The sequence below is a fragment of the Sodiomyces alcalophilus genome, assembly GCF_042370955.1.
Source record: "Sodiomyces alcalophilus JCM 7366 unplaced genomic scaffold ACRALscaffold_2, whole genome shotgun sequence".
Lineage (NCBI taxonomy): Eukaryota > Fungi > Ascomycota > Sordariomycetes > Glomerellales > Plectosphaerellaceae > Sodiomyces > Sodiomyces alcalophilus.
This window is the reverse complement of record NW_027263533.1, coordinates 4,209,115-4,229,162: the sequence shown is the minus strand read 5'-3', so window position 1 is coordinate 4,229,162 and position 20,048 is coordinate 4,209,115. Positions and strand designations below refer to the sequence as shown.

Sequence of the window (20,048 nt, the reverse complement as noted above, 5' to 3'; positions counted from 1 at the left end):
GGCGGCGGGTAGTAACCGGTCCTAATTATCTTATACGTAGTAAATAAAGGCTCGGAGGTACGCCTATACTTCTTAGTTTACTTATTCGGTGGCTTTATTAGTTTAAGGGTAATACGTAGTACTTAATCGTTATTCGATTTTAGCTAATTTATAGAAGTATCGCTAAAAGCGACTCGTTTAGTTAGAACCTCTATTACTTACGATTAAGCGAGGTATACTATAGAACTAAAAATAATAGTATAGGAACTATTTAGTATAAGCTTCCGCCTCTATAAAGTCTATCGCTTTAAGGGTAATAGCCTTTATAAGTTAATCGGTTATAACCTATAAGTATCTATACTTCTTCTCCTTAGCGGGGGGTAGATCCGTTATAAAGTCTATTAATAAGTCGCTCCTTATTCGTTTAGGAATTAGGAGTGGTTTTAAGAGTCCTCGTTAAGCGTTCCGCTATATATAGCTTTAGTTATAAATATTATAGTTATATATAAACCTATATACGTCTCGGTTTATTCCTGGCTAAAAGAAGCGTCTTATTATAAGGGTAATTATATTATCTCGCCCCGGGTAACCTCTAATTATAGAGTCGTGTATAGATTAGATTACTCGTGTTCGTAATATACTCCTTTCTTAGGCTCCTGGTACCTATAGGCGATCTTAGAATATTAGTAATCCTTATAAGGTAATCCCGTATTTAGTAATCTAGGCTCGGAGACCTAATAAGGGGGAAAACTATCGATCGCCTTTAGATACGGCTTATATAGCTTAGCGATACTAGTTATCTTTTTCTATTATAGCGTCCTATAGCCGTTATAATTCGTTATTAGCTTCGAATACTTATAGGTGTTCGTGAAGGAGGCGGATCTTTAGGGGAATTAAGGTCTCGGGGATTAACTATATATATCACGCTTATTCCTATTTATCGGAGAAATCCTTTAGTTTATCTTATTCTCTTCGCGAGAGAGCGTCGGCGGTATAGTTATTAATACCCTTACGGTATTTTAGTATAAAGTCGAACTAAGCGAGCTCGCCGGCCTATCGGCTTTACCTCTTATTAAGTATCTTCTTTATTATAAAGTATTCTAGGGCCTTATAGTCGGACAGGATTATAAAGCGACTATAACTTAGAAGCTTTACTCTCTAATACGTTACGTAACTTATAATCGCTAATATCTCCTTATTATAGATAGGGTAATTATACTCGGCTCCTATAAATCGCCTTAAGTAGTAAACGACTACGTAATAATATCCTTATTCGTTTTCTTAAACTAATACACCCCCTAATACGAATCCTAAATAGTCGGTTTCTATAAAGGTCTTATTACTTAAGACCTATTATTATAGGATCGGTTCCTCCTAGAACCTCTTCTTAACCTCTTCGAAGGCCGCTTATTCGTTAAGACCCTAGGAGAATACTCGATCCTTTTTCGTTAGTCTTATTAGGGCGGATATAATATAAGCGAAGTTCTCTATAAATATACGGTAATAGTTTATAAAGCCTAGGAAGCTTCGGACTCCCTTTACTAAGGTTAGGGCTTCCTATTCTCGGATCGCCTTTAGTTTATCGGGGTCGTATAAAACGCCCTGGCTAGCGGTAACTATAAACCCTAAGTACTTCACGGTCTTTATACTAAACTCGCACTTCGCTAAGTTAAGCGTTAATCCTATATCGCTTAGCGATTATAGTACTAGGTTAACCTTCTTTTTATAGTCGCGGAGGGACCCGCTTAAGTAAATCAGGATATCGTTAATATATACAGTAATAAAGTCGTTAAGGTAGCGTTATAACGTCTTATTAATATATCGTTAAAAGGATACGGGGGCGCCACTAAGTCTAAAAGGGTATACTAACTATTTAAATAAGCCGAATTAAGTTCGGAATACTATCTTCGCTTCGTGGCTAGCGGCTATTCGGATCTTATAGAATATAATAACTATATTAAGCTTCGTAAACTACTTAGCTTACTCTAGGTTTCGGAGTATCTCCGTAATTAGTAAGAGAGGATAGCGGTCTTTTTAGGTAATCGTATTTAAGGCACGGTAATTATAATAGAATTATAACCCTCCTCCTAGCTTCTTTATAAATAAAACTAAAGCTTTAGCGGCGGAGCTATTAGCTTATATAAACCCCTTATCGATAAGGTTAGTAAGGGTCTTCCGTAGGACTAAGAGTTCCTCTCTGGATATATTATAAAGAGGGCCTTAGGGTAATTCTGGCTCCTTACTATTAGGCCCTTATATAAGGTTCACTTCGTGGTTAACCCTAGGTTAATAAAGGGGAAAGCGGTTTACTTATAAGTCGGAGAATAGGTCCGGAAATTATCATAGTATCTCTTTTAGGATATACTTCCGGGGGTCGACTAAGGACTTATTTCGGAGGGCCTTATCGATATCCTTAATATTAACGGCGTAAAGCGCGAGTTCCTTTTTACCGAACCGTTATCTCCTTCGTAATCGCTATATAATACCGGTAAACACTAACCCGGTTACTACCTAAACTCCACGGATAGCTCTAATATTATCGGGTTCTTCCTCGCCTTAGAGTCGGATATCTATCCGGGCCACTCTATAATAAAAGCGACGTCTCTTCGCGTAATAAGTAATATTATTATATTCTATTTATAGTTTCCCTAGGAATATATTATAATCTAATCCTAGTATTATATAAGCGAATAGTTATTATATATATCCACCGATCTTAAGATTATATATAGCGATACCGGAACTCCTCGTAGACCTTATAGTATCAGAGAACCCTAAAAGGGGTCTTCTAGTCCTATTAACTAATAGGAGGCGGAGGGACTTTATAAAATATTTACTTATAGCTATATAATAGTTATATCCAGTATCTATAAGAGCAGTAACTAACTTTTTATTAATCCGCGCTTATATAAAAGCTAAATAACTACTACGCGACTATAATATAAACTCTTTTTAATCCCTTTATTCCTTTATAGTAGGCTTTAGTGCTTATTTTCGTACCAGAGCTATTCTTTTCCGAGTCTTTATTATTATCCGTGACTCCCGTATAAATCGTCTTATTATTTAAGGCTACTAAAACCTTCGCTACGCGGTTCTTTTTATAATCCTCGGCGTCTTTTTTCTTTAAGCGGTATCTTCTAATAAGGTATCCTTTCTTTCCGTAGTTATAGCACTCTCTTATCTTTTTCTTCTTAGTCTATATTCGATTAACTCCTCCTATCTTTATATCGCCGTTATAATTATAAGTATAACTATTATTATTACTATTACGTGGCGCTTAGCCGAACTATAGCCTTATAGCGAGGGCTTTAAGTCTTTAAGCGATGCTTTATACTTCGGTTACCTAAGCGTAGTAGTTATTCGGTAGTTTCGCGGTAATAAGGGCGGCGCGGAGGCGACTACTAAGAGCTCCCTCTAGGAACGTAATCTTTATAGTATTATCCTATTAACCTCCCCCGGCGATAATAAGCTATTATTCGAAACCGGGTATAAAGCTTCCGAACGCTTAGTCTTTACGCTAGTATAACGTTCTTAGGGCGTTAGCCGTATAGGGTTATTCGTTAACGTCTTTATATATACGGTTAAGGTAATTAAGGAAGTCTTCGGGGTCGTATTAATTATCGGTTCCGCCTACGGCCTAGAAAAAGGCGATAACGCGGCGGGGAGCTTCGTCTAAGTAGGCGTTAATAAAATACCACTTCTCGCGAGCGTTCTAAAAAAGATATTAATCGAGTAGAAGCTTTTCGCGAATCTCGGATAACCAGCTTATATACTCGGAGCGTTTACTATTAAACTTCTAGGGTAGTAAAAGCGCTTTAGTCCTAAGGTTCGGAATAGGCGTTATATTAGGCGTGGGTATAGTAATAGGCGGCTAAGGGCCCTATATAGTCTTTTCCGATAGTATAGCGAGATAAGGCGTGGTTACACGTTATTAGTTTTATATCGCCTATAATAGCTAGTTAATAGCGTTCTGTTATTCTTAGATCTAGGTGGTTAAGGTCGCGACTTAAGTCTATAAAGGGTTAATAATCTCCCTCCTCCACTCCGTAGCCTTAGGCGACTCGCCCGCTAGGCGTGACGGAGCGCCGGGAGGTGGATCGAAGTGATAGTCTATCTCTATTAGCGTAGCGTATAGGTTTCGCTAAGCTTTAGATATATAAGCGGCTAGTCACGAGTTATTTATAGAGTAAGGCCGAATAATTAAATTATCTAAAGCTAAGGAGAAAAAAAGGAAAGGGGAAAACTCTATAGGTGCCTACGACCTAAATATAATATCGCGGCGACCCACTAGGAGCACACTATAATTAGTCGGAAGATCCGGTGCTCTACCGGATTATCTCCACGGGGTCAGCCCGTAACAAGCTCTAAGCTACGCCGGCGAGAGGTAGGCGATCGACTTTACGGATTTCCTATTAACCGCCGATAAATACGTGCGGATTATATTCTTCACGGACCGATATAGCGGGTTCGTGGCCTGCTACGTTATAACGTTAAAGAGGGCCTCCGAAATCTATATAGTTATAAACTAATATATCCGATAGGTTTAGAGTTAATTTAACCGGTAAGTACGGGTCTTTAAGTATAATAATAAACTGATATAATCGCTTAAAATACAGGGCGTAGTTAAGGGTTTTAGTATCTAGTTAGAGTCCTCTTTAGTAGAGACCCCCGTATAAAACGGTGGTGCCGAAAGATCTAGGGCTGTTATCGTAAAGAAGGCATAAGCTATACGAATATACTCCCGATTACCCGATTTTTTATGGGTTAAAGTCGTTCCTACTACCGTTTATGTATAAAACAGAACGCCTAAATAACGCCTTGGCTAGAAGACCCTGTTCGAAGTTATCTATTAACGTAAGCCGTAGCTAGGGCACCTTCGGGCCTTTAGTTATAAAGCTTTTCCTATAACCAGAGCAGCTCTAACGAGGTCTAGAAAGCTTTAAAACCGGCTGGCGCCGCGGGCCTATATCGGTTACCTCGTGGGCTACGATTTAATTAATATTTACTATATCTGGGTTCCTGGCCTTTGAAGGAACGGGATTATGCGTATACGTGACGTTATCTTTAACGAATAAGAGTATTTTAATAGTAGACTCGAGGCCCTAAAGGACGATTTACGTTAATTAACGGAAGAGTAGCTAGCGGATATTATTAATTAGATCCGCCTACTAGAGTTATATATAATTAAATAAGGCGAACTATAAGTAGCCGATAGGGTAGCTGATACGTTTATAATAGCATACTTCGAGCCTATTCTCTAGTCGGGTAGCGAGGTTAACGAACCTCTCCTAAGGGCTGCGCCTGCCGGCCTCGAGGCTTAGGGGGTGGAACCGTTTATAGAGCCCGAGAGGCCGGAACGGCGGGAGGAGCTTATAGAGCCTACGAGGCTGGAGCTAGAAAAAGACTTGTCTATAGCCGCGATTAATTACTAACGCCTAGATAGTCACCTTCTAACTCTACTAGAAACCCCTCCTTAGGCAGGGCTTATAGCGGCTGCTTTCACGGGCTATATGCCTATAGAGTAGGGGGGAGCTAAATTTCGAAGCTATAGTAATAACCGAGTCTGGATCTTTACTTTTAACGTAGGAAGATATACCCTATTAGTCCGTAATTTAAATAGTAAGCCGCTAACGAAGTTAAAAATTAAAAAGGCATTTGAAAGACCCCGTAAGATACACCGTAAGTAACTGCCGGCCCCTCCGAGAAATCAACGAGACCTTAAAGACCACCTATACGAAATCCTATTCCGATAAGCCTAAAGGGATCACCTAAAGAGTTATAAAGAGATAGGCTCGTGGATTATAGTGCCGAAAGATAGGGCGAAGGGGTATTAAGTATTAGGCTATATATAGGTGATAACCTATAAGTTTAATAAGCACGGCTTTCTATAAAAATATAAGGCTAGATTAGTGGTCCGTGGAGATTAATAGTATCAGGACTTATTAGAAGATATATATATAGCCACTCTCGCCGGTCGCTCCTTTAGATTATTAATAGCGATCGCCGCTCGCTTTAACCTATCCTTAATATAGTATAGCGTCGTTAACGCCTTTATGCACGCCCCTTTACCCTATAATATATATATACGGTTCCTGCCCGGGACCGCGGTGCCGGGTTAACTGCTACTACTAAAGAAGGCGTTATACAGGCTACGGGAGTCTTTATTACTATAGTAAAAATATATTATAGAAGTGCTAAAAAGAGACGGGTTTAAGATAGTGCCGTAAGAGCCCTGCTGCTTTATACGCCGTGGGTTAATCCTGTTCTTTTATATAGATAATATCGTGATCGCCTTTAAGGAAGACTTTAGGGAAGAGATAGAATAGGCTGTCGTAAGCTTATAAGAGTATTACGCCTTATAAGGCGGGCAGCTATTATAGTGGTTCCTTGGGATTAAGGTTATTCGGGACCGTCCCTCGAGGAAGATATAGTTGTTATAACGCGACTATATTATAAAGGTAGGATATCTATTACTAACGGTATCTAACCATAAACCTATAAGTCCTATAAAGCCGGTAGAGCTGCTGCCGTATACTAGGAAGTCCATTACCGTTAAGAGCTATTAACGAAAGATAGGATTAGTCTTATACGCTATAGTGATTATACGGCCTGATATCGCCTTTATAGTATCACGACTCTATAGATTTAATATAAATCCGAGCCGTTAGTATTATAAAGTAGCCGACTATTTAATCCGATATCTGCTAGCTATATAAACCTACGCCCTGGAGCTAGGTGGTAGCGACTTTATTAAGGTATTCACCGACGCGTCTTTTATAAATAACTTAATTAATCGTAAAAGTAGTTAGGTATTTATAATACGCCTATTTAGAGGTATAATAGCCTGGCGAGCTAATAAGTAAGCAACGGTAATAACGTTAATAATAGAGGCAGAGCTGCTTTTACTAGTATAAGGAGCGAAGGAAGGGATATTCACGAAGAGGCTATTAAAGGCGATGGGTGTGATATTCGACGATTTATAATTAAAGATACGATACGATAATAGCTAAACGATACGCCTGCTAATAGCGGAGATCGCTTAATTGAATACGCGATTATAGTACGTGGATATATATAACTGCTAGTTATAAGAGGCGTAGCAGTGTGGGAGGATTAAAGTCAGTTACGTTATAAGCGCCGATATAATCGCTAATAGATTAACGAAGGCCCTGTCTAGGGAGAAATTTATAAGCTTTAGGGAATAGGTGGGAGTAATGGATATACGGGGACGTCTTTATATAAATAAGCTAGAGGAGATCTTACCGGAGTATCTAGAAAAGCTAGAAAAGAAGTTTAATAGAAGCTACGTGGATGTTATAGAGGGGGATATATCGATAGAAGACACCCGCCTATGAATAACGTTAACTAAGTAACTGTTATATAGTTATTTAGTTAGGGGGGTGTGTCGTATAGGCTGGCCTAAAGCAGGTCCGGAGCGGGTTATTCCGGGCCCGAAAGTGGGAGTGGATCTACCGCAGGAATAAGGGCAGGAACTTAGCACTACGGTCAGAGATTTCCATAGAGTTAATTGAATCAACAGATCGATCGCTTATTTTCTACGTAATTGAGTTGTACGCTGTTTGCAACACTTTGTAGGTACCGTTGGACCGATTCGTCCTTCTCACGGGTACATCTACCTCCAAGTTGTACCTCTTGTATTTTACTAAGTATTTTGGTGGCGGGGTGGTATCCTTTTGCTGCTAGCCTATTCGACTCGGAGGCCTTCTTTTTTCTTTTTTCCCTCCCTTTTCTTTTGTCTCCATCACGGCGGCTAGAAAGATTTTAGGACCCATTTCTACGCAGTCACCAATCGAGCTCCGGTGCAACCGACGTGTGCTACCTATTGCTCGTCGTGAAATCCACCTTTCTATCCTCTCTAGTCTCGGGTCGCTCCGTATTTTCCCGCTGCATTCAGTAAGACCCCAGTCGCCTTCGCTGCCGCCCTCGTCTCTCACTCGCCTCTCGCCTCTCGTCTCGCGTCTCTCGTCCATCGGCCGTCCATCGTACTCCGATCTCGCTACTTGGTATTAACACCACGACCCTGCTCGATTCCAATTTCAACCACGGCTCATCCTTTTCGCTAAACCCCCTTTCCGTTCCGTCGTCGACACACCTCTCGATCAAACACTCGACACCTACCCATCTATCTTTCCTTCTAACCCTTGGCCATGTGGAGGAGCGTCCGAGTCGGTATCTGCTGAGCTTTCTGCTCTCGTTGGCCAACCCATTTCACTGCAGCCAGCCCGCGCGCCATTATCAATTCTCGCACCGTCCTGCAGTCGTGGTTGGGCAAACCCGACACGACTTCTCCGCATACGAATACATTGTACGGCCTGAGATTCACTTCATCCGGCCGCTTGCTGCTGTCATCACAGTTGCTTGCTTCTGACACGTCTGCGCCATCTGTCTCACCCATTTCACGATTCAAAGCCAATTGCCGTTGCCGCTGATTGTCGCGTCCCACCTACAGTGGTCTGGTTTCACTCCGGCTTCCCGCTCCCAGGCACGCATTCCAGTCGGCCCAGGGCTTTCCTCACTTGCATCTACAGACAGTCAAGGTCCTGCAGTGCGTCAGAAACAATGGATTCGTACGTTTAGACCCCGAGTTGAAGTTTCTTACTTTTTACAACCATCCACCCACCCACACCACCACTGTTTCCGTCGTCTTTCCATTTTGTTGACTACTGATGCGTCCGTCACTACTATCCGTTCTCCTCCCCCCTCCTTCTCGTCTCCCTACACACGACGCGCCATGGCCATAACTAACGGTATCTGGCACAGCTTCATCGCTGTTGCTGGCTGGACGCAGCACTCGAATCCCCAGTCTTCGGGAAATGCTAGATCGGGAAGCGCCAGGCCTTTCGGCCACTTCAGATCACGTTCCACAGTACCAAAGTCTCCCACCCCGAAACCACCGATACCACAACATACGAGATCTCCTTCCGCTTCCGAATTGCCCGCCATGGCCGCAACAACAGCCGCTGCCCAGCGCCCTCTCCACTCGCCCGATACTGACCATTCTGAACTGAGCACCTTACCCGACCCGCGAAGCCGAAACATGAGTCCGGTAGTCGGCGGCGACGCCTTTTCTCACCATCCCGACCTGAATGCCGAGGTCGCCACCCTCAGCAACAAGCTCATTAGTGCCATCAATTACCAAGCCACTCTCGACGACACCCTCGCCGCCACGCGATCGGAACTGGACAAGGCGCGCGAACAGATCAGGACACTGGAGGAGAAGAACGCCACACAACGCGAAATGCTCTCTGGCGATGTCTGGGTACGGAAGAGAACCGTTGACGAGGAGAAAAAGAAACTGCACGCCCGCGTCGCGGCCGAGAAATTCCAAAGGGAAGAGGTGGAAAGGGAAAAGAAGAAGATCGAGCTCGAGCTTGAGAACCTCACCACGGCCTTGTTCGAAGAGGCGAACAAGATGGTCATTTCTGCCAAGGAAGAGGCCCTCAAGGACCAGGATCTTCTGCAGAAGAAGAATGACCAGCTCAAGGCCCAGCTGGCCGACACCGAGGCCCTGCTCAAGTCCCAGCAGGAGCAGCTGGCCCAACTCAAGCATGTCATGGAACAGATGGCCATCGAGAGAGACGAACAAGCTGCTGCTGCTCTTTCCGCCACCGCCCCGTCTTCCCCCGGCCTGAGCAAGTTCGACCTGAAGAAGGACGATGCGTCTCCTCCTGACGCCGCCGCCACCACCGCCACCGCCGCTGGCCCCGGTCCAGAGCCGGTGTCGCCCACCGCCCCGACAAGTTTCACCCACCTGATACAACCTGTCGTGCGGACCGACCTAGCTTCGTACGAAGACTTCACTACCCTAGCGCGCCTCTCGAAAAGACATAGTACCAACCGTGCCTCGTCCGGCTCCCTCGCTGCTGGCGTGCAGAAACTCGGCATCGGCATTGGCGGCAGCACCTCGAGCAGGCACGTCTCCACCGGCTCGACCTCGTCCTTGCCCAACCCCGCCACTATGCTGGCCGCGGCGAACTCATCGCCCCAGACCCCGAATACTACCACGGCCTCTCTCGCGAGCGCCGGCTCAACCGAACCTGCCACCCCTCCCCCTTCGCTGAAGGAGACCAAGTTCTACAAACGCGTCCTGACCGAAGACGTGGAACCCACCCTGCGTCTGGACCTGGCCCCCGGGCTATCGTGGCTCGCGCGGCGTAGCGTCCTGAACGCCATGACCGAAGGGACCATCGTAGTGGAACCCATCCCTTCCAACTCGCCCTATGCGGCATTCGTCAAGCCGCAGTACTACCCCTGCTCTCTCTGCGGCGATAACCGGAGGGACGACCGCTACCTACGGGCCTACCGCTTTCGCACAAGCGAGTCCGACTCGGCACAACGGTATCCGCTCTGCAAATATTGCCTGGGCCGCGTCCGATCCACCTGCGACTTCCTTTCTTTCCTGCGCATCCTCAAGGACGGGCACTGGCGCACCGATAACGAAGACGCCGAAAGGGCCGCCTGGGAAGAGAGCATCCGCCTGCGGGAGCAAATGTTCTGGTCTCGCCTCGGCGGCGGCGTTATTCCCGTCGGTCATCCCCTGCCGCCCGACCACGAGTGCAGCCCTCGGCCGAGCCAGGAGGTTCCGCCCGAGTCGTGCCCCCCGTTTCCCTCGGCCGTCCTCGACGACACGGCCGTGGCGACAGAAAGCGACATCGGAAAGCCGAGCGACGGCGTCCCGGATCTGACCTTCGCTCCCTCAACACCGCCGCCACGAGCGAATCACGCTCCCGCGCAGTCCCTCGACACTACGACTCATGATGCCGTCGAGCAGACTTGAGACTGAACCCAAGAGGTTGCCCCTCACGATACTGGAGACCGATAGATAGGCGCTGGTCCATCCGGTCTACACGCATATAATGCTAAAACGCGGCTCATACGCGAAATGGACCAAAAAGCAGCCACAGCTTCCCTACCATTCTTCTTCCACACACATATTTTACCGCACCATACACACTAATATCTTGCACTCGTCTCATCGAGAGGTCCTACGTCTTTGGGTTTGGATAAGAATATTCGTTACCGGGTACAGGACTGATTAGCATGGGTAGCATTGTCTTCTTTCTGTTGCTTTGCATTTGGTGTTTCGTTTCCCTGCTTGTTATTCATTGCCTGCCTTTGTTTTCACATTCAAAGCATAACGGATACCGGCGAAATGCTACGGTTCAGAAAGGAGTTCAGGGAGTTTTGTTTGGTTGCTCAGCGGTGGGACTGGACTTGGATGCACGACCAAGGCAAAAGATGCCATATAAATATACCATGTTTGTTTGTGTCTTGCTCCTGGCCTCTTTTTAGACGACAACCGTCCTATTTCTCGCGTATAGAATCATACTCCGTATCTAATGTAAAGATGTATGATGCATGCATGATTGTCTGTGAACACACCAAGCACGCTATCTGGTTCCCAGGAATTACCAAGTTTATACACATCATGGGGATGCAGCGTACTGTCCATACGTCTCATTGAGATTCATTAGGTTATTTGCTGTTTCTAAGACTCCAAGGGAGATTTGCCTCTGCTGACTAGCGTTAGATCGTTTAATTACTACTACTGTACATGGTCCGCTTCATCACCTCCCCGTACTTTCCATGAATGCAATGGAAATCGTTCGTGATATGAATCAGCAGGCTACCGTCCATGGTGAATCTCTGAGAATCGGGCACCATGTAAGAGTGCCTTACTCCCCTCCTCGAAGGCCCGGGATACTCCTCCGTTATCCAAAGGTGGAAAGAGCAGACGTCCTAATAGCCAGAGAATTTGGATGAAGAGACTTGGAGACGGAGGGCGAAAAATGATGACGGACGAGCAGTTCCCCACTCACTGCTTCCGAGCTTCCTGAGCGGTGCCATCGTTCTCCTCGCTGGCAGGTTCGGGGTTCTGCTGCTCTGCCTCGGGTTCGCTGTTGACGCTCTCTGCGGCTTCGGGGATTGGCGAGTCATCAACTGGAGCGTTCTGTTCGGTCTCCTGGTCCACGCTCTGAGCGTCAACGACAGGCTGCGGCGGCGCGACACCCTGGTCCTCTTGCGGCTCCTGGGAAGGTGGCACGGAATTGCCATCTTCCTCGCTGGCGGGTTCGGAATTCTGCTGCTCAGTCTCTGGTTCGCCGTTGACGCTCTCTGCGGCTTCAGGGATTGGCGAGTCATCAACTACTGGGGCGTTCTGTTCGATCTCCTGGTCCACGGCCTGAGCGTCAGGCTGCGGCTCCTCGGGAGGTGGTGGCACGGAATTGCCATCGTCCTCGCTGGCGGGTTCGGGTTCCTGCTTCTCTGCCTCGGGTTCGCTGTCGACGCTCTCTACGGCTTCGGGGATCGCCGAGTCATCAACTGGGACATTCTGTTCGGTCTCCTGGTCCACGCCCTGAGCGTCAACATCAGGCTGCGGCGGCGCGACACCCTGGTCCTCTTGCGGCTCCTCGGGAGGTGGTGGCACGGTATTGCCATCTTCATCCACAACACGAGTCCGCGTCTCATACTTCGTCTTGAACTCCACTTTGCCCTCCAGGGCCTTGACCTGCTCGGGATTGAGCAGGTTGCCGTTTTGGTCCCGGTACTCAATCCTTTCTTCCCGTGCCACGACACGCTGGTTGGGCACCTCGGGGGCCTGGGGAGCGCCCGAGATGGCTTCTTCCTCATTGCTATTCGCGAGTGGCATCTGGACCTGGGCCTCCTGATTATTGACTTGAATCTTGGGCGGCTTGGGTGCCTTCTTCGCCCCGGTGGACTTGGCTGTCGTCTTTTCTGCGGAGATGGTTGAGTCGGACGTTTGCAAGTACTGCGAGTACTGTTTATGAAAAGACGATCAGATTAGCATGCGCATACGCGATAAACATGGAAGTAGCGGGGTAAACCGCCAACGCATCTTTCACCCAGATATGAGCTCAGCAGTGTTACTTACATCGCTGTGGAAAGTATTGCAGTCAAAGTCCCAGGTGCTGAAGAGCTTCAGGCGCTTGCATTCAGCCTTGGTCCAAACATTACCGTATGCCAAAGGCGAGAAGAGAACAAACACCGCCACAGTAAGAGCCAAGAAGACAACGGCAGATACGCGGTTGAACAGGGGGTTTTTCCGGCCCCCAAACACGGAGAATCGCGCCGTGACAAAGTCGAAGATCTGGCAGAGGGCGATGACGGCGAAATAGAGAGCTGGGAAGTAGTGGTGCAGGAAGAGCTGCCGGGCCATCAAATAGAACGGGAAGTAGTGGAGGGCCCAGCCCAGAACGGACGAACCCACTTCGTAATCGAAGCGCTTAAAAGTGGCGTTGTCGTAGTCACCGCAGCTGCGTTGCCAGCGGAGGACGGCGATGGCCTTGAAGACGACGTAGATGGCAACGGCGGCTGTCGAGCTCCACCAGACGACAGGATTGCCGAGCAGGTAAATTTGGCGATGCTGCTTGCCCCAGAAGTTGATGCCACGTCGGAGAAGCGGCCAGGATTCGGGACGCGAGTCCCAGGCGTGCGAATCGGTCAGACCGGCATTCGTCTTCCACATGACCTTCTGCAGCTCGAGGAACTTGGCGAAGAAACCCGGGCGGCGGTAGTTGACCTTTTCTGCGTCGTCGCCGAGCATAGGATGCTCGTTGTGCTCCACGTACCACAGGCTGTTGGGCAAGGTGCCACCGCGAGCACAGGTCACCTCCTGCTGCTCGGAAGCCCACTCGGGAAGCTTGACCTTGTGAGAAAACAGGGCGCATCCAGTCATGACATGAATGAGGCGGAACTTGGTCTCGATGGTACGGACGCGCTCTTTGGAAACTGGGGTCAGCGATTTTTGCTTGATGATCTCGACACGGAAGAAATCGTTGGCATCGCCCTCAAAGCCGTCAAAGCCATAGGCCGATACTTCATTTTGCCAATCAGCCTCGGTGACAGGAGGGCGGACGTCGTGGGAATGGACGCGGCGATGAGTCTGTTTATGGTACAGACGGATGACACTGCCGTCCTTGACGTAGGCAGGCTCAATCATGTTGTCCCAGGCATAGGTCCCGTTGATGGCTTGACCGTTCTGGTCGAGAGGTTGCGTCTGATTCTGGACGATCCAAATGTTGTTCTCGTCCTTGTGAGGATAGAGGGTGATCTGCTGCTGCTTGCTGCCGGTGGGGTACATCAGGGGATGGGAATGCAGATAACCGCCCTGGGTGTTGACGTGTCTGATGGTGACACGGCTGCCCATGACGACGTCGGCAGCCACATCTTTCATTCCCTTGTTATTGAGGGTGGACTGAAATTCGGAGCTCATGAAACCGTCGCCGTCTCCAGGGTTGACCAGGCAGACGAAGTGAATGGCGAACATGGCTAGGTAGAAGGTGGCCGGAATAACGATGAGGCAGAAGGCGCGAGCCATGAAATGCTTGGCCCAGATGCGCTATTCGAGCGAAGGTTAAGTCAGTGTCAAGTGACTGAAGGGAAACGGGCGCCAGCCCTTGGTAGATAGGAAGTCGGGGATTTCTGCATACCAGAGTGACGGTTTTGGTGTCGCCAAGCAGAACCCAAAGCTGAACGAGCGTCAAGCTGCCGACCCAGGCGACAGTGAAAAGGCCAACCCATTTGATGCTGATGGTAGCACCCATACCCAGTCCCGTCATGGCCAGCCAGAACCACCAGCTGAGTTGGAAGGCTTTCTCAGGACCTTGTTCATGTTGGTTTGTGAAGGAGTTGAATGCGAGGGCGGTGAAGGCGACGGTGGCCATAAGGGGCGAGTCGAGTAGGATCAGGCGAGCCTGGGTTAGGAGTCCGTTCTCTATAGTCAAATTAGCGTCGCCATCCTGGAATATGTGGTGTGAAGGGGGGAAAGGTCAAAAAGCGCAACATACCAAAGATGATAAAGGCCGAGCCCATGGCGGCAGTGGTAGTACGGCATCCGGTTGCCTTGAGAGTCAAGAACATCATGGGAGCGAGCAGAATGCCACAGACAGCCGGGAACATGCGCATGGCGACGTATGGCACGCCAGGCTCGATGTAGTCCTTGCCAATCTCCTTAAAGTCGAAGCTGCCGTCAAACCCAGCGAGCCATCCGGTCAAGGCGATCAGCATCTTGGCCAGCGGAGGGTGAACGTCCATGAAGAATTTTCCCTTGATATATTTCGAAGCGAAGCCACCGAAACTGCCAGGAACGAGACGTCGTGATTAGTCTATTGCCTTGTGCGAGGAACTCAAATCCATATTCACGGGGAAGAAGGGGGACGTACTGGACTTCGTCGAAGACTACGCTCGAGGGTTGGTAAATGCGGAAGAGGCGCACAATGACGGCAAGCACGGTAAGGACCAGCATAACCTGGTAGTCGGAGATGGGGAGAAGGAAGACATCGTGATCCTGTACGCCGTCGGATTTGTAGCTGGTCTTCTTGGGCTTCTTCGCGACGATGTTTGTCTTTTTGGCGGGCATCTTGGCCTTGGAAGAGTTGGCCCGGTGCTTTTCGACCGAGTTCGCGGAGACACTCGGTTGGGTCATGGTTGTCGAATGTGGTTGATTAATCGCCTTGCCGGGTGGCAGCGAAGGCGCTGCGTGAATGGAGAGGGGACTCGTCAGGGGAGCTCGAAAAAATCGTGGAAAGTCGAGGACGGGCGGAGCTGAATACGGTTCGCCAGGTTCAAGCCCCGTGGTAGACTTGGCTTCCTGGACGATGAAGAATCAATGGGACACCTATACCACCTCGGCGACGGTCAAGGTGCTCGGTTAAGAGAAGAAAAAAAACCAAAGGAACAACGGGAAGAAAAAGAGTGTGATGAAATGAAGGGGGGGGAAGTAACTAAGTGGCCGTCATGGAATCAATCAGTGTACGCTACCGTAATCCCGACAATGGCCATCAATAGGAAGGAATTCTATTGAGGAGGGAAAAGGGAGGTCAGACGGGATGATAATAAAGAGGAAGAATGCAGGAGGCAGCTCCTAGAAGTCTAGGGTGTCTTGGTTTAGGGAGGTGCCTCTGGCTGTTGTCGTCGTACTTGTTGGTAGGTATTTACGATGTAGCTTTTTTTTGGTCCAATTCCGGGCTGTAAGGGCTGCTGTCAACAGGGGACCCAGCCAATCCCGCACAAAACTCTACCATGTGGGAGTTGGCAAAGTATTCGTATACAGTTTTAGCATGTCACTTGAGGTCAAGTATCCGTATCTATGTCGGTATGTACCTTACCATATTCGTAAGCCAGGAAGTACTATCATAGAAGTACCTGGTGAGGTGGCCTCATCACTTACAGGTCCACATTCCATATTTCTCCATACCAGCTCAGCGTTATTACGAACACGTTGTATCCCTTGATTTCACAGCCGTTAAATTAGGTTAAATTAGGTAAGTACATATTATACATAAGACGCAGGTCCCGGGCAGTACCTAGCTACTATCAAAATCTCACGATGTTTGGATCCCTGTTTTCCTAACACGCCAACACGATAAATAGATGAATAACTCGGAAAATATAGTAAAATGATTAATCATCAGAAAATTATAGACAGAAGCCAGCTAACATCACACCAAGTCGGTGAGCTTTGGGACAACAGAAGAAAATGACAGTGTAAATCTCAAGGGTTGTGTTATGCACAGTTCGTGGCCGTTGGGCCTGGGTAATCAAAATAGAATCCCACCACGCATGCACGTAGCATTGGGAAAGGTTCGCTGCAGTGCCAGTGATAACGCTGAAACCTCAAGGCCTAGGCTCGATCGAACCCCTCCACCACCCCTCAACCGATGGGAAAGAACAATCCATCAACTCTACCTTAACCTCCTTCACACTTTGACGCCCTATCAAGTAACAATAGATACTTCGTACATCACTCGGAAACAAGCCTCTTTTCCCACACAGCTACTCTATACCCTCAACTCTTCTATCTACAGCACCCAGCTGTTTCGCCTACAGACGTAGTCTTATCCACCTACCCAAACGGAAAAAAGGGGGGGAAAAGGAGAAAGAAACAGAGATTGTCCGAACCCCTCCCCTCACCTCCCTCTTCGAAAGTGTCTCAAAACGGGACAGGAAAAGAAGTGGGAGAAATAAAGAGGGAAAGGGAGAGACAATCCCATTACTGGTAGGGTAGGTCGAAAAGGCAAAGAACCGGGTCGGGTCTCTCGACCTCTTGAATCACTTGGCCGGACTCAGATCCTGCTCCCCGACCCGATGGGTGGTAGGCATCTGAAAGCTCGCCTGGTCGCCAAACTCTCTAGGAGAAACTCGACAACCAGCTCCATCACTTCTTCCCAGAGCAACAACACCCTCGACTCTTCGCCGCCAGACGCAAACGAAGCCAAGAGCAGCTCTTCTGCGGCTGGCGAGGCAAAATCCCCCGACACGCCGACGGCAACAGAACAGCATCAACAGGAGAATACCGAAGACCAGCACCAACAAGAGGAGCAGAATCATGCAAATGTTGCCATTCATACGACCACAACAAGAGAAAGCACGAGTAGCAGCGGAAACACCTCGATTCATAATGAGGGTTCCTCCCCGCTAGTAGGGCCAAGCCGGGGCACTTGCGGCGAGCTTGGGGAGCGACCCACGCCTACGACTAGTGATATTCCCGGAAAAGATCTGCGCCCCTCCGCTACCGCCGCCAACGCTCCTCTTCCTCTGCCAAGCATCGATGAATTCCATTCTCTGTCATCCGCCGCTAGCACCGAAGAACCCCGATTTTCTTCCGCCGACATCCCTCCGACCGACCCTACATCGCCCTCGTCCATCTCCAGGCCTCGCGCCCCGCCCCGCCGGCAGAGCCTCGTGCCGCACCGACAAACTACCCTCATCGAGACCCTGCTCGACGCTTCTTCCCCAGGGGCCCACGAGGCCGACGTCGCCAGCCCCAGGATCCTGCCCGCAATCAGCCCCAACATGGTATCGCGTAAGATCTGGGTCAAGAGGCCGGGCGGCTCGGCTACCCTCATCACCATCGACGAGGACCATCTAGTCGACGATGTCCGAGACATGATTTTGAGGAAATACGCCAATTCGCTTGGCAAATACCTGGATGCTCCGGATTTGACCCTTCGCATCTGCCCGCGAGAGCACCGGCAAGAGAGGACCCTGGGCCCCGAAGAACCCATGGGCCGCACGCTCGACACCTATTTTCCCGGCGGCCAGACCGTCGACGAGGCCTTGATCATCGACATACCTACTCGCCGTCCCGCCCGACCATCGCCACGAGCCGGGCTACCCCATGCCGCCCCCGCCGCCGTCTATTTCGCGACCGAGGATGGAAGGCCACCTGAAGGGGCCGAAGGCTACTTTCCTCCGGTCGGCACCATGCCGTCCCCCAACCTTGCTGTCCCCGTCGTCGCGCCCGTCCATCCCCACTCGCAACCACCGCCACACGCACCTCACTCCATCGCCGTTTTAGGCACCGGTCAGATCCCTCCCATTCCTTCCCCCGGCGGCGCTTGGTCTCGCACCTACAGGGACCGACCCGAACGACCGCGCCCCGGCAGGACGCACACCGCATCCCCAACCAATAATCCCAATGGGCCGCCGGCACAGCCCATCGCCGCTGCAGCCGGCCACCCTCCACATGCCTCCTTTCATCCGAGAGCGCCGACCTCCCGGGCACACTCTAGTGCGTCCGGGGACATGACAATGCAACCCGCCGCCGCTGCCATCCCCGACCCGCCACCGCCCGAGTCCCAGCAGATCCAACAAGCCGACGCACCCCCTCCGCGGCTGTCGTCGCCTCGTCCTGCCAGCGCCCGTCACAAGAAGAGCAAGAAGATGGACCACCCCGTGTTACCCCCGGGCATGCTGAACGGCGGCGTCCCTCCCATCAATGTGCTGATCGTGGAAGACAACCCCATCAACCTCAAACTTTTGGAAGCCTTTGTCAAGCGGCTAAAGGTGCGCTGGAAGACCGCTATCGACGGCAGGGATGCGGTGAACAAGTGGAAGAACGGAGGCTTCCATCTCGTCCTGATGGACATCCAGTTGCCCGTTATGAACGGCCTCGACGCGACGAGGGAAATCCGGCGGTTGGAGCGCGTCAATTCCATCGGCGTCTTCTCGTCCGCTTCGAATGAACCCGAAACGCTCAAAAAGGGCGAGCTCGAGGAGAAGGACCGCTTGGAGAACGTGGAAATGTTCAAGAGCCCGGTCATCATCGTCGCCCTCACGGCCAGTTCGCTTCAGAGCGACAGACACGAGGCTCTGGCTGCCGGCTGCAATGATTTCTTGACAAAGGTACGGTCTTTTTTTTTCCCCCATTGTTTTCCCACTCTCCCTTCTCGGCATTGAAAGGAGACTGGATACCACAAGGCGGCCCGACTAACTAGAAACACAGCCCGTGAACTTTGTCTGGCTCGAGAGGAAAGTTATGGAGTGGGGATGTATGCAAGCCCTCATCGACTTTGACGGTTGGAGGAAGTGGAAGGATTTCTCACAGGATGGAGACGACACTGAAGCCACCAAGAAACCGTCGGCCGCGAAAGCCAAGGCAAAGAAGAATCGACAATCGATGGCAGCGGCACATGGATAAATGAAACGAGGCGGGAACCGGGCGCAATTCAGATATTGACTGGGAAATTGGGTCGAGGGGAACTTGGCTTGTGGGAAGACCGGCTGGACGATTTAGTTGCAGGCGACACAACCTCCCATGGGGTCCTCGGTTCCTACATAGACAACCGCTAAAGAGGAAACACAGACGGACAACAAAGCGTGGTAGGTAATATCTGCACAGGTCATAGAGTGGGTGGTTTGGGGAGTTGGTTTTCTCTCTAGGTACATAAGTATAGTGTATTGCAAACGGACACCAGCAGCAGCATCATGACATTACTTGGTCTGCGAGGTTGCCGTTTTTGTTTTCTTTGTTTTCTTAACAACTGAACCATGGCAGGGAGGGAAGACGCGAGAAGATATCATGTACTTTCCGCATCAGATCGAGGTTAGCGGTAGTTGTAGAATGATAACATCACAACCATCATTTCCCATCCGAATTGACGACTCCTAGCTCTCCTTCAGTGTCGCCGGCATACACCTGTCTCGCCGGGAAAGACTCCAGGGTTCCAGCTGCCAACTGACGTTCAACTCGTCACAATCAACTCTTTTTCGCACCTCGAAGAACGACCCTGTTGGAGAACAGTAGG

General features: G+C 49.4%; 3 protein-coding genes across 3 annotated transcripts; 2 read left to right on the top strand and 1 right to left on the bottom strand.

The window, feature by feature from the left end:
* Positions 1-7,916: 7,916 nt before the first annotated feature.
* Positions 7,917-11,372, top strand: ACRALDRAFT_1080375 (uncharacterized protein). The gene is made up of 2 exons (XM_071019006.1): positions 7,917-8,567; positions 8,761-11,372. Exons 1-2 carry the CDS (start codon positions 8,560-8,562, stop codon positions 10,775-10,777), a joined length of 2,025 nt encoding a protein of 674 aa, XP_070877634.1. The 5' UTR covers positions 7,917-8,559; the 3' UTR covers positions 10,778-11,372.
* ACRALDRAFT_1040560 (glycosyltransferase family 39 protein) lies at positions 11,364-15,890 on the bottom strand. Its single transcript, XM_071015190.1, has 5 exons — positions 15,183-15,890; positions 14,808-15,097; positions 14,451-14,734; positions 12,893-14,359; positions 11,364-12,778 (listed from the first exon to the last, which is right to left on the bottom strand). Exons 1-5 carry the CDS (start codon positions 15,443-15,445, stop codon positions 11,816-11,818), a joined length of 3,267 nt encoding a protein of 1,088 aa, XP_070877633.1. The 5' UTR covers positions 15,446-15,890; the 3' UTR covers positions 11,364-11,815.
* A 1,216-nt stretch (positions 15,891-17,106) lies between these two features.
* On the top strand, positions 17,107-19,897 carry ACRALDRAFT_1080373 (uncharacterized protein; the record flags this gene model as incomplete). The annotated part of the gene is made up of 2 exons (XM_071019005.1): positions 17,107-19,146; positions 19,247-19,897. The coding sequence occupies 2 exons, from the start codon at positions 17,107-17,109 to the stop codon at positions 19,439-19,441; spliced, it is 2,235 nt and encodes a 744-aa protein (XP_070877632.1). The 3' UTR covers positions 19,442-19,897.
* Between the last annotated feature and the right edge of the window lie 151 nt (positions 19,898-20,048).

Coding starts and splice junctions, on each gene's coding strand:
- ACRALDRAFT_1040560 (XM_071015190.1), bottom strand. CDS start 15,445: ATGACCCAACCGAGTGTCTCCGCGAACTCGGTCGAAAAGCACCGGGCC. Junction 14,735..14,807: donor CTCGGCCTTTATCATCTTTG/GTATGTTGCGCT, acceptor ATTTGACTATAG/AGAACGGACTCCTAACCCAG. Junction 14,360..14,450: donor ACACCAAAACCGTCACTCTG/GTATGCAGAAAT, acceptor TCGCTCGAATAG/CGCATCTGGGCCAAGCATTT.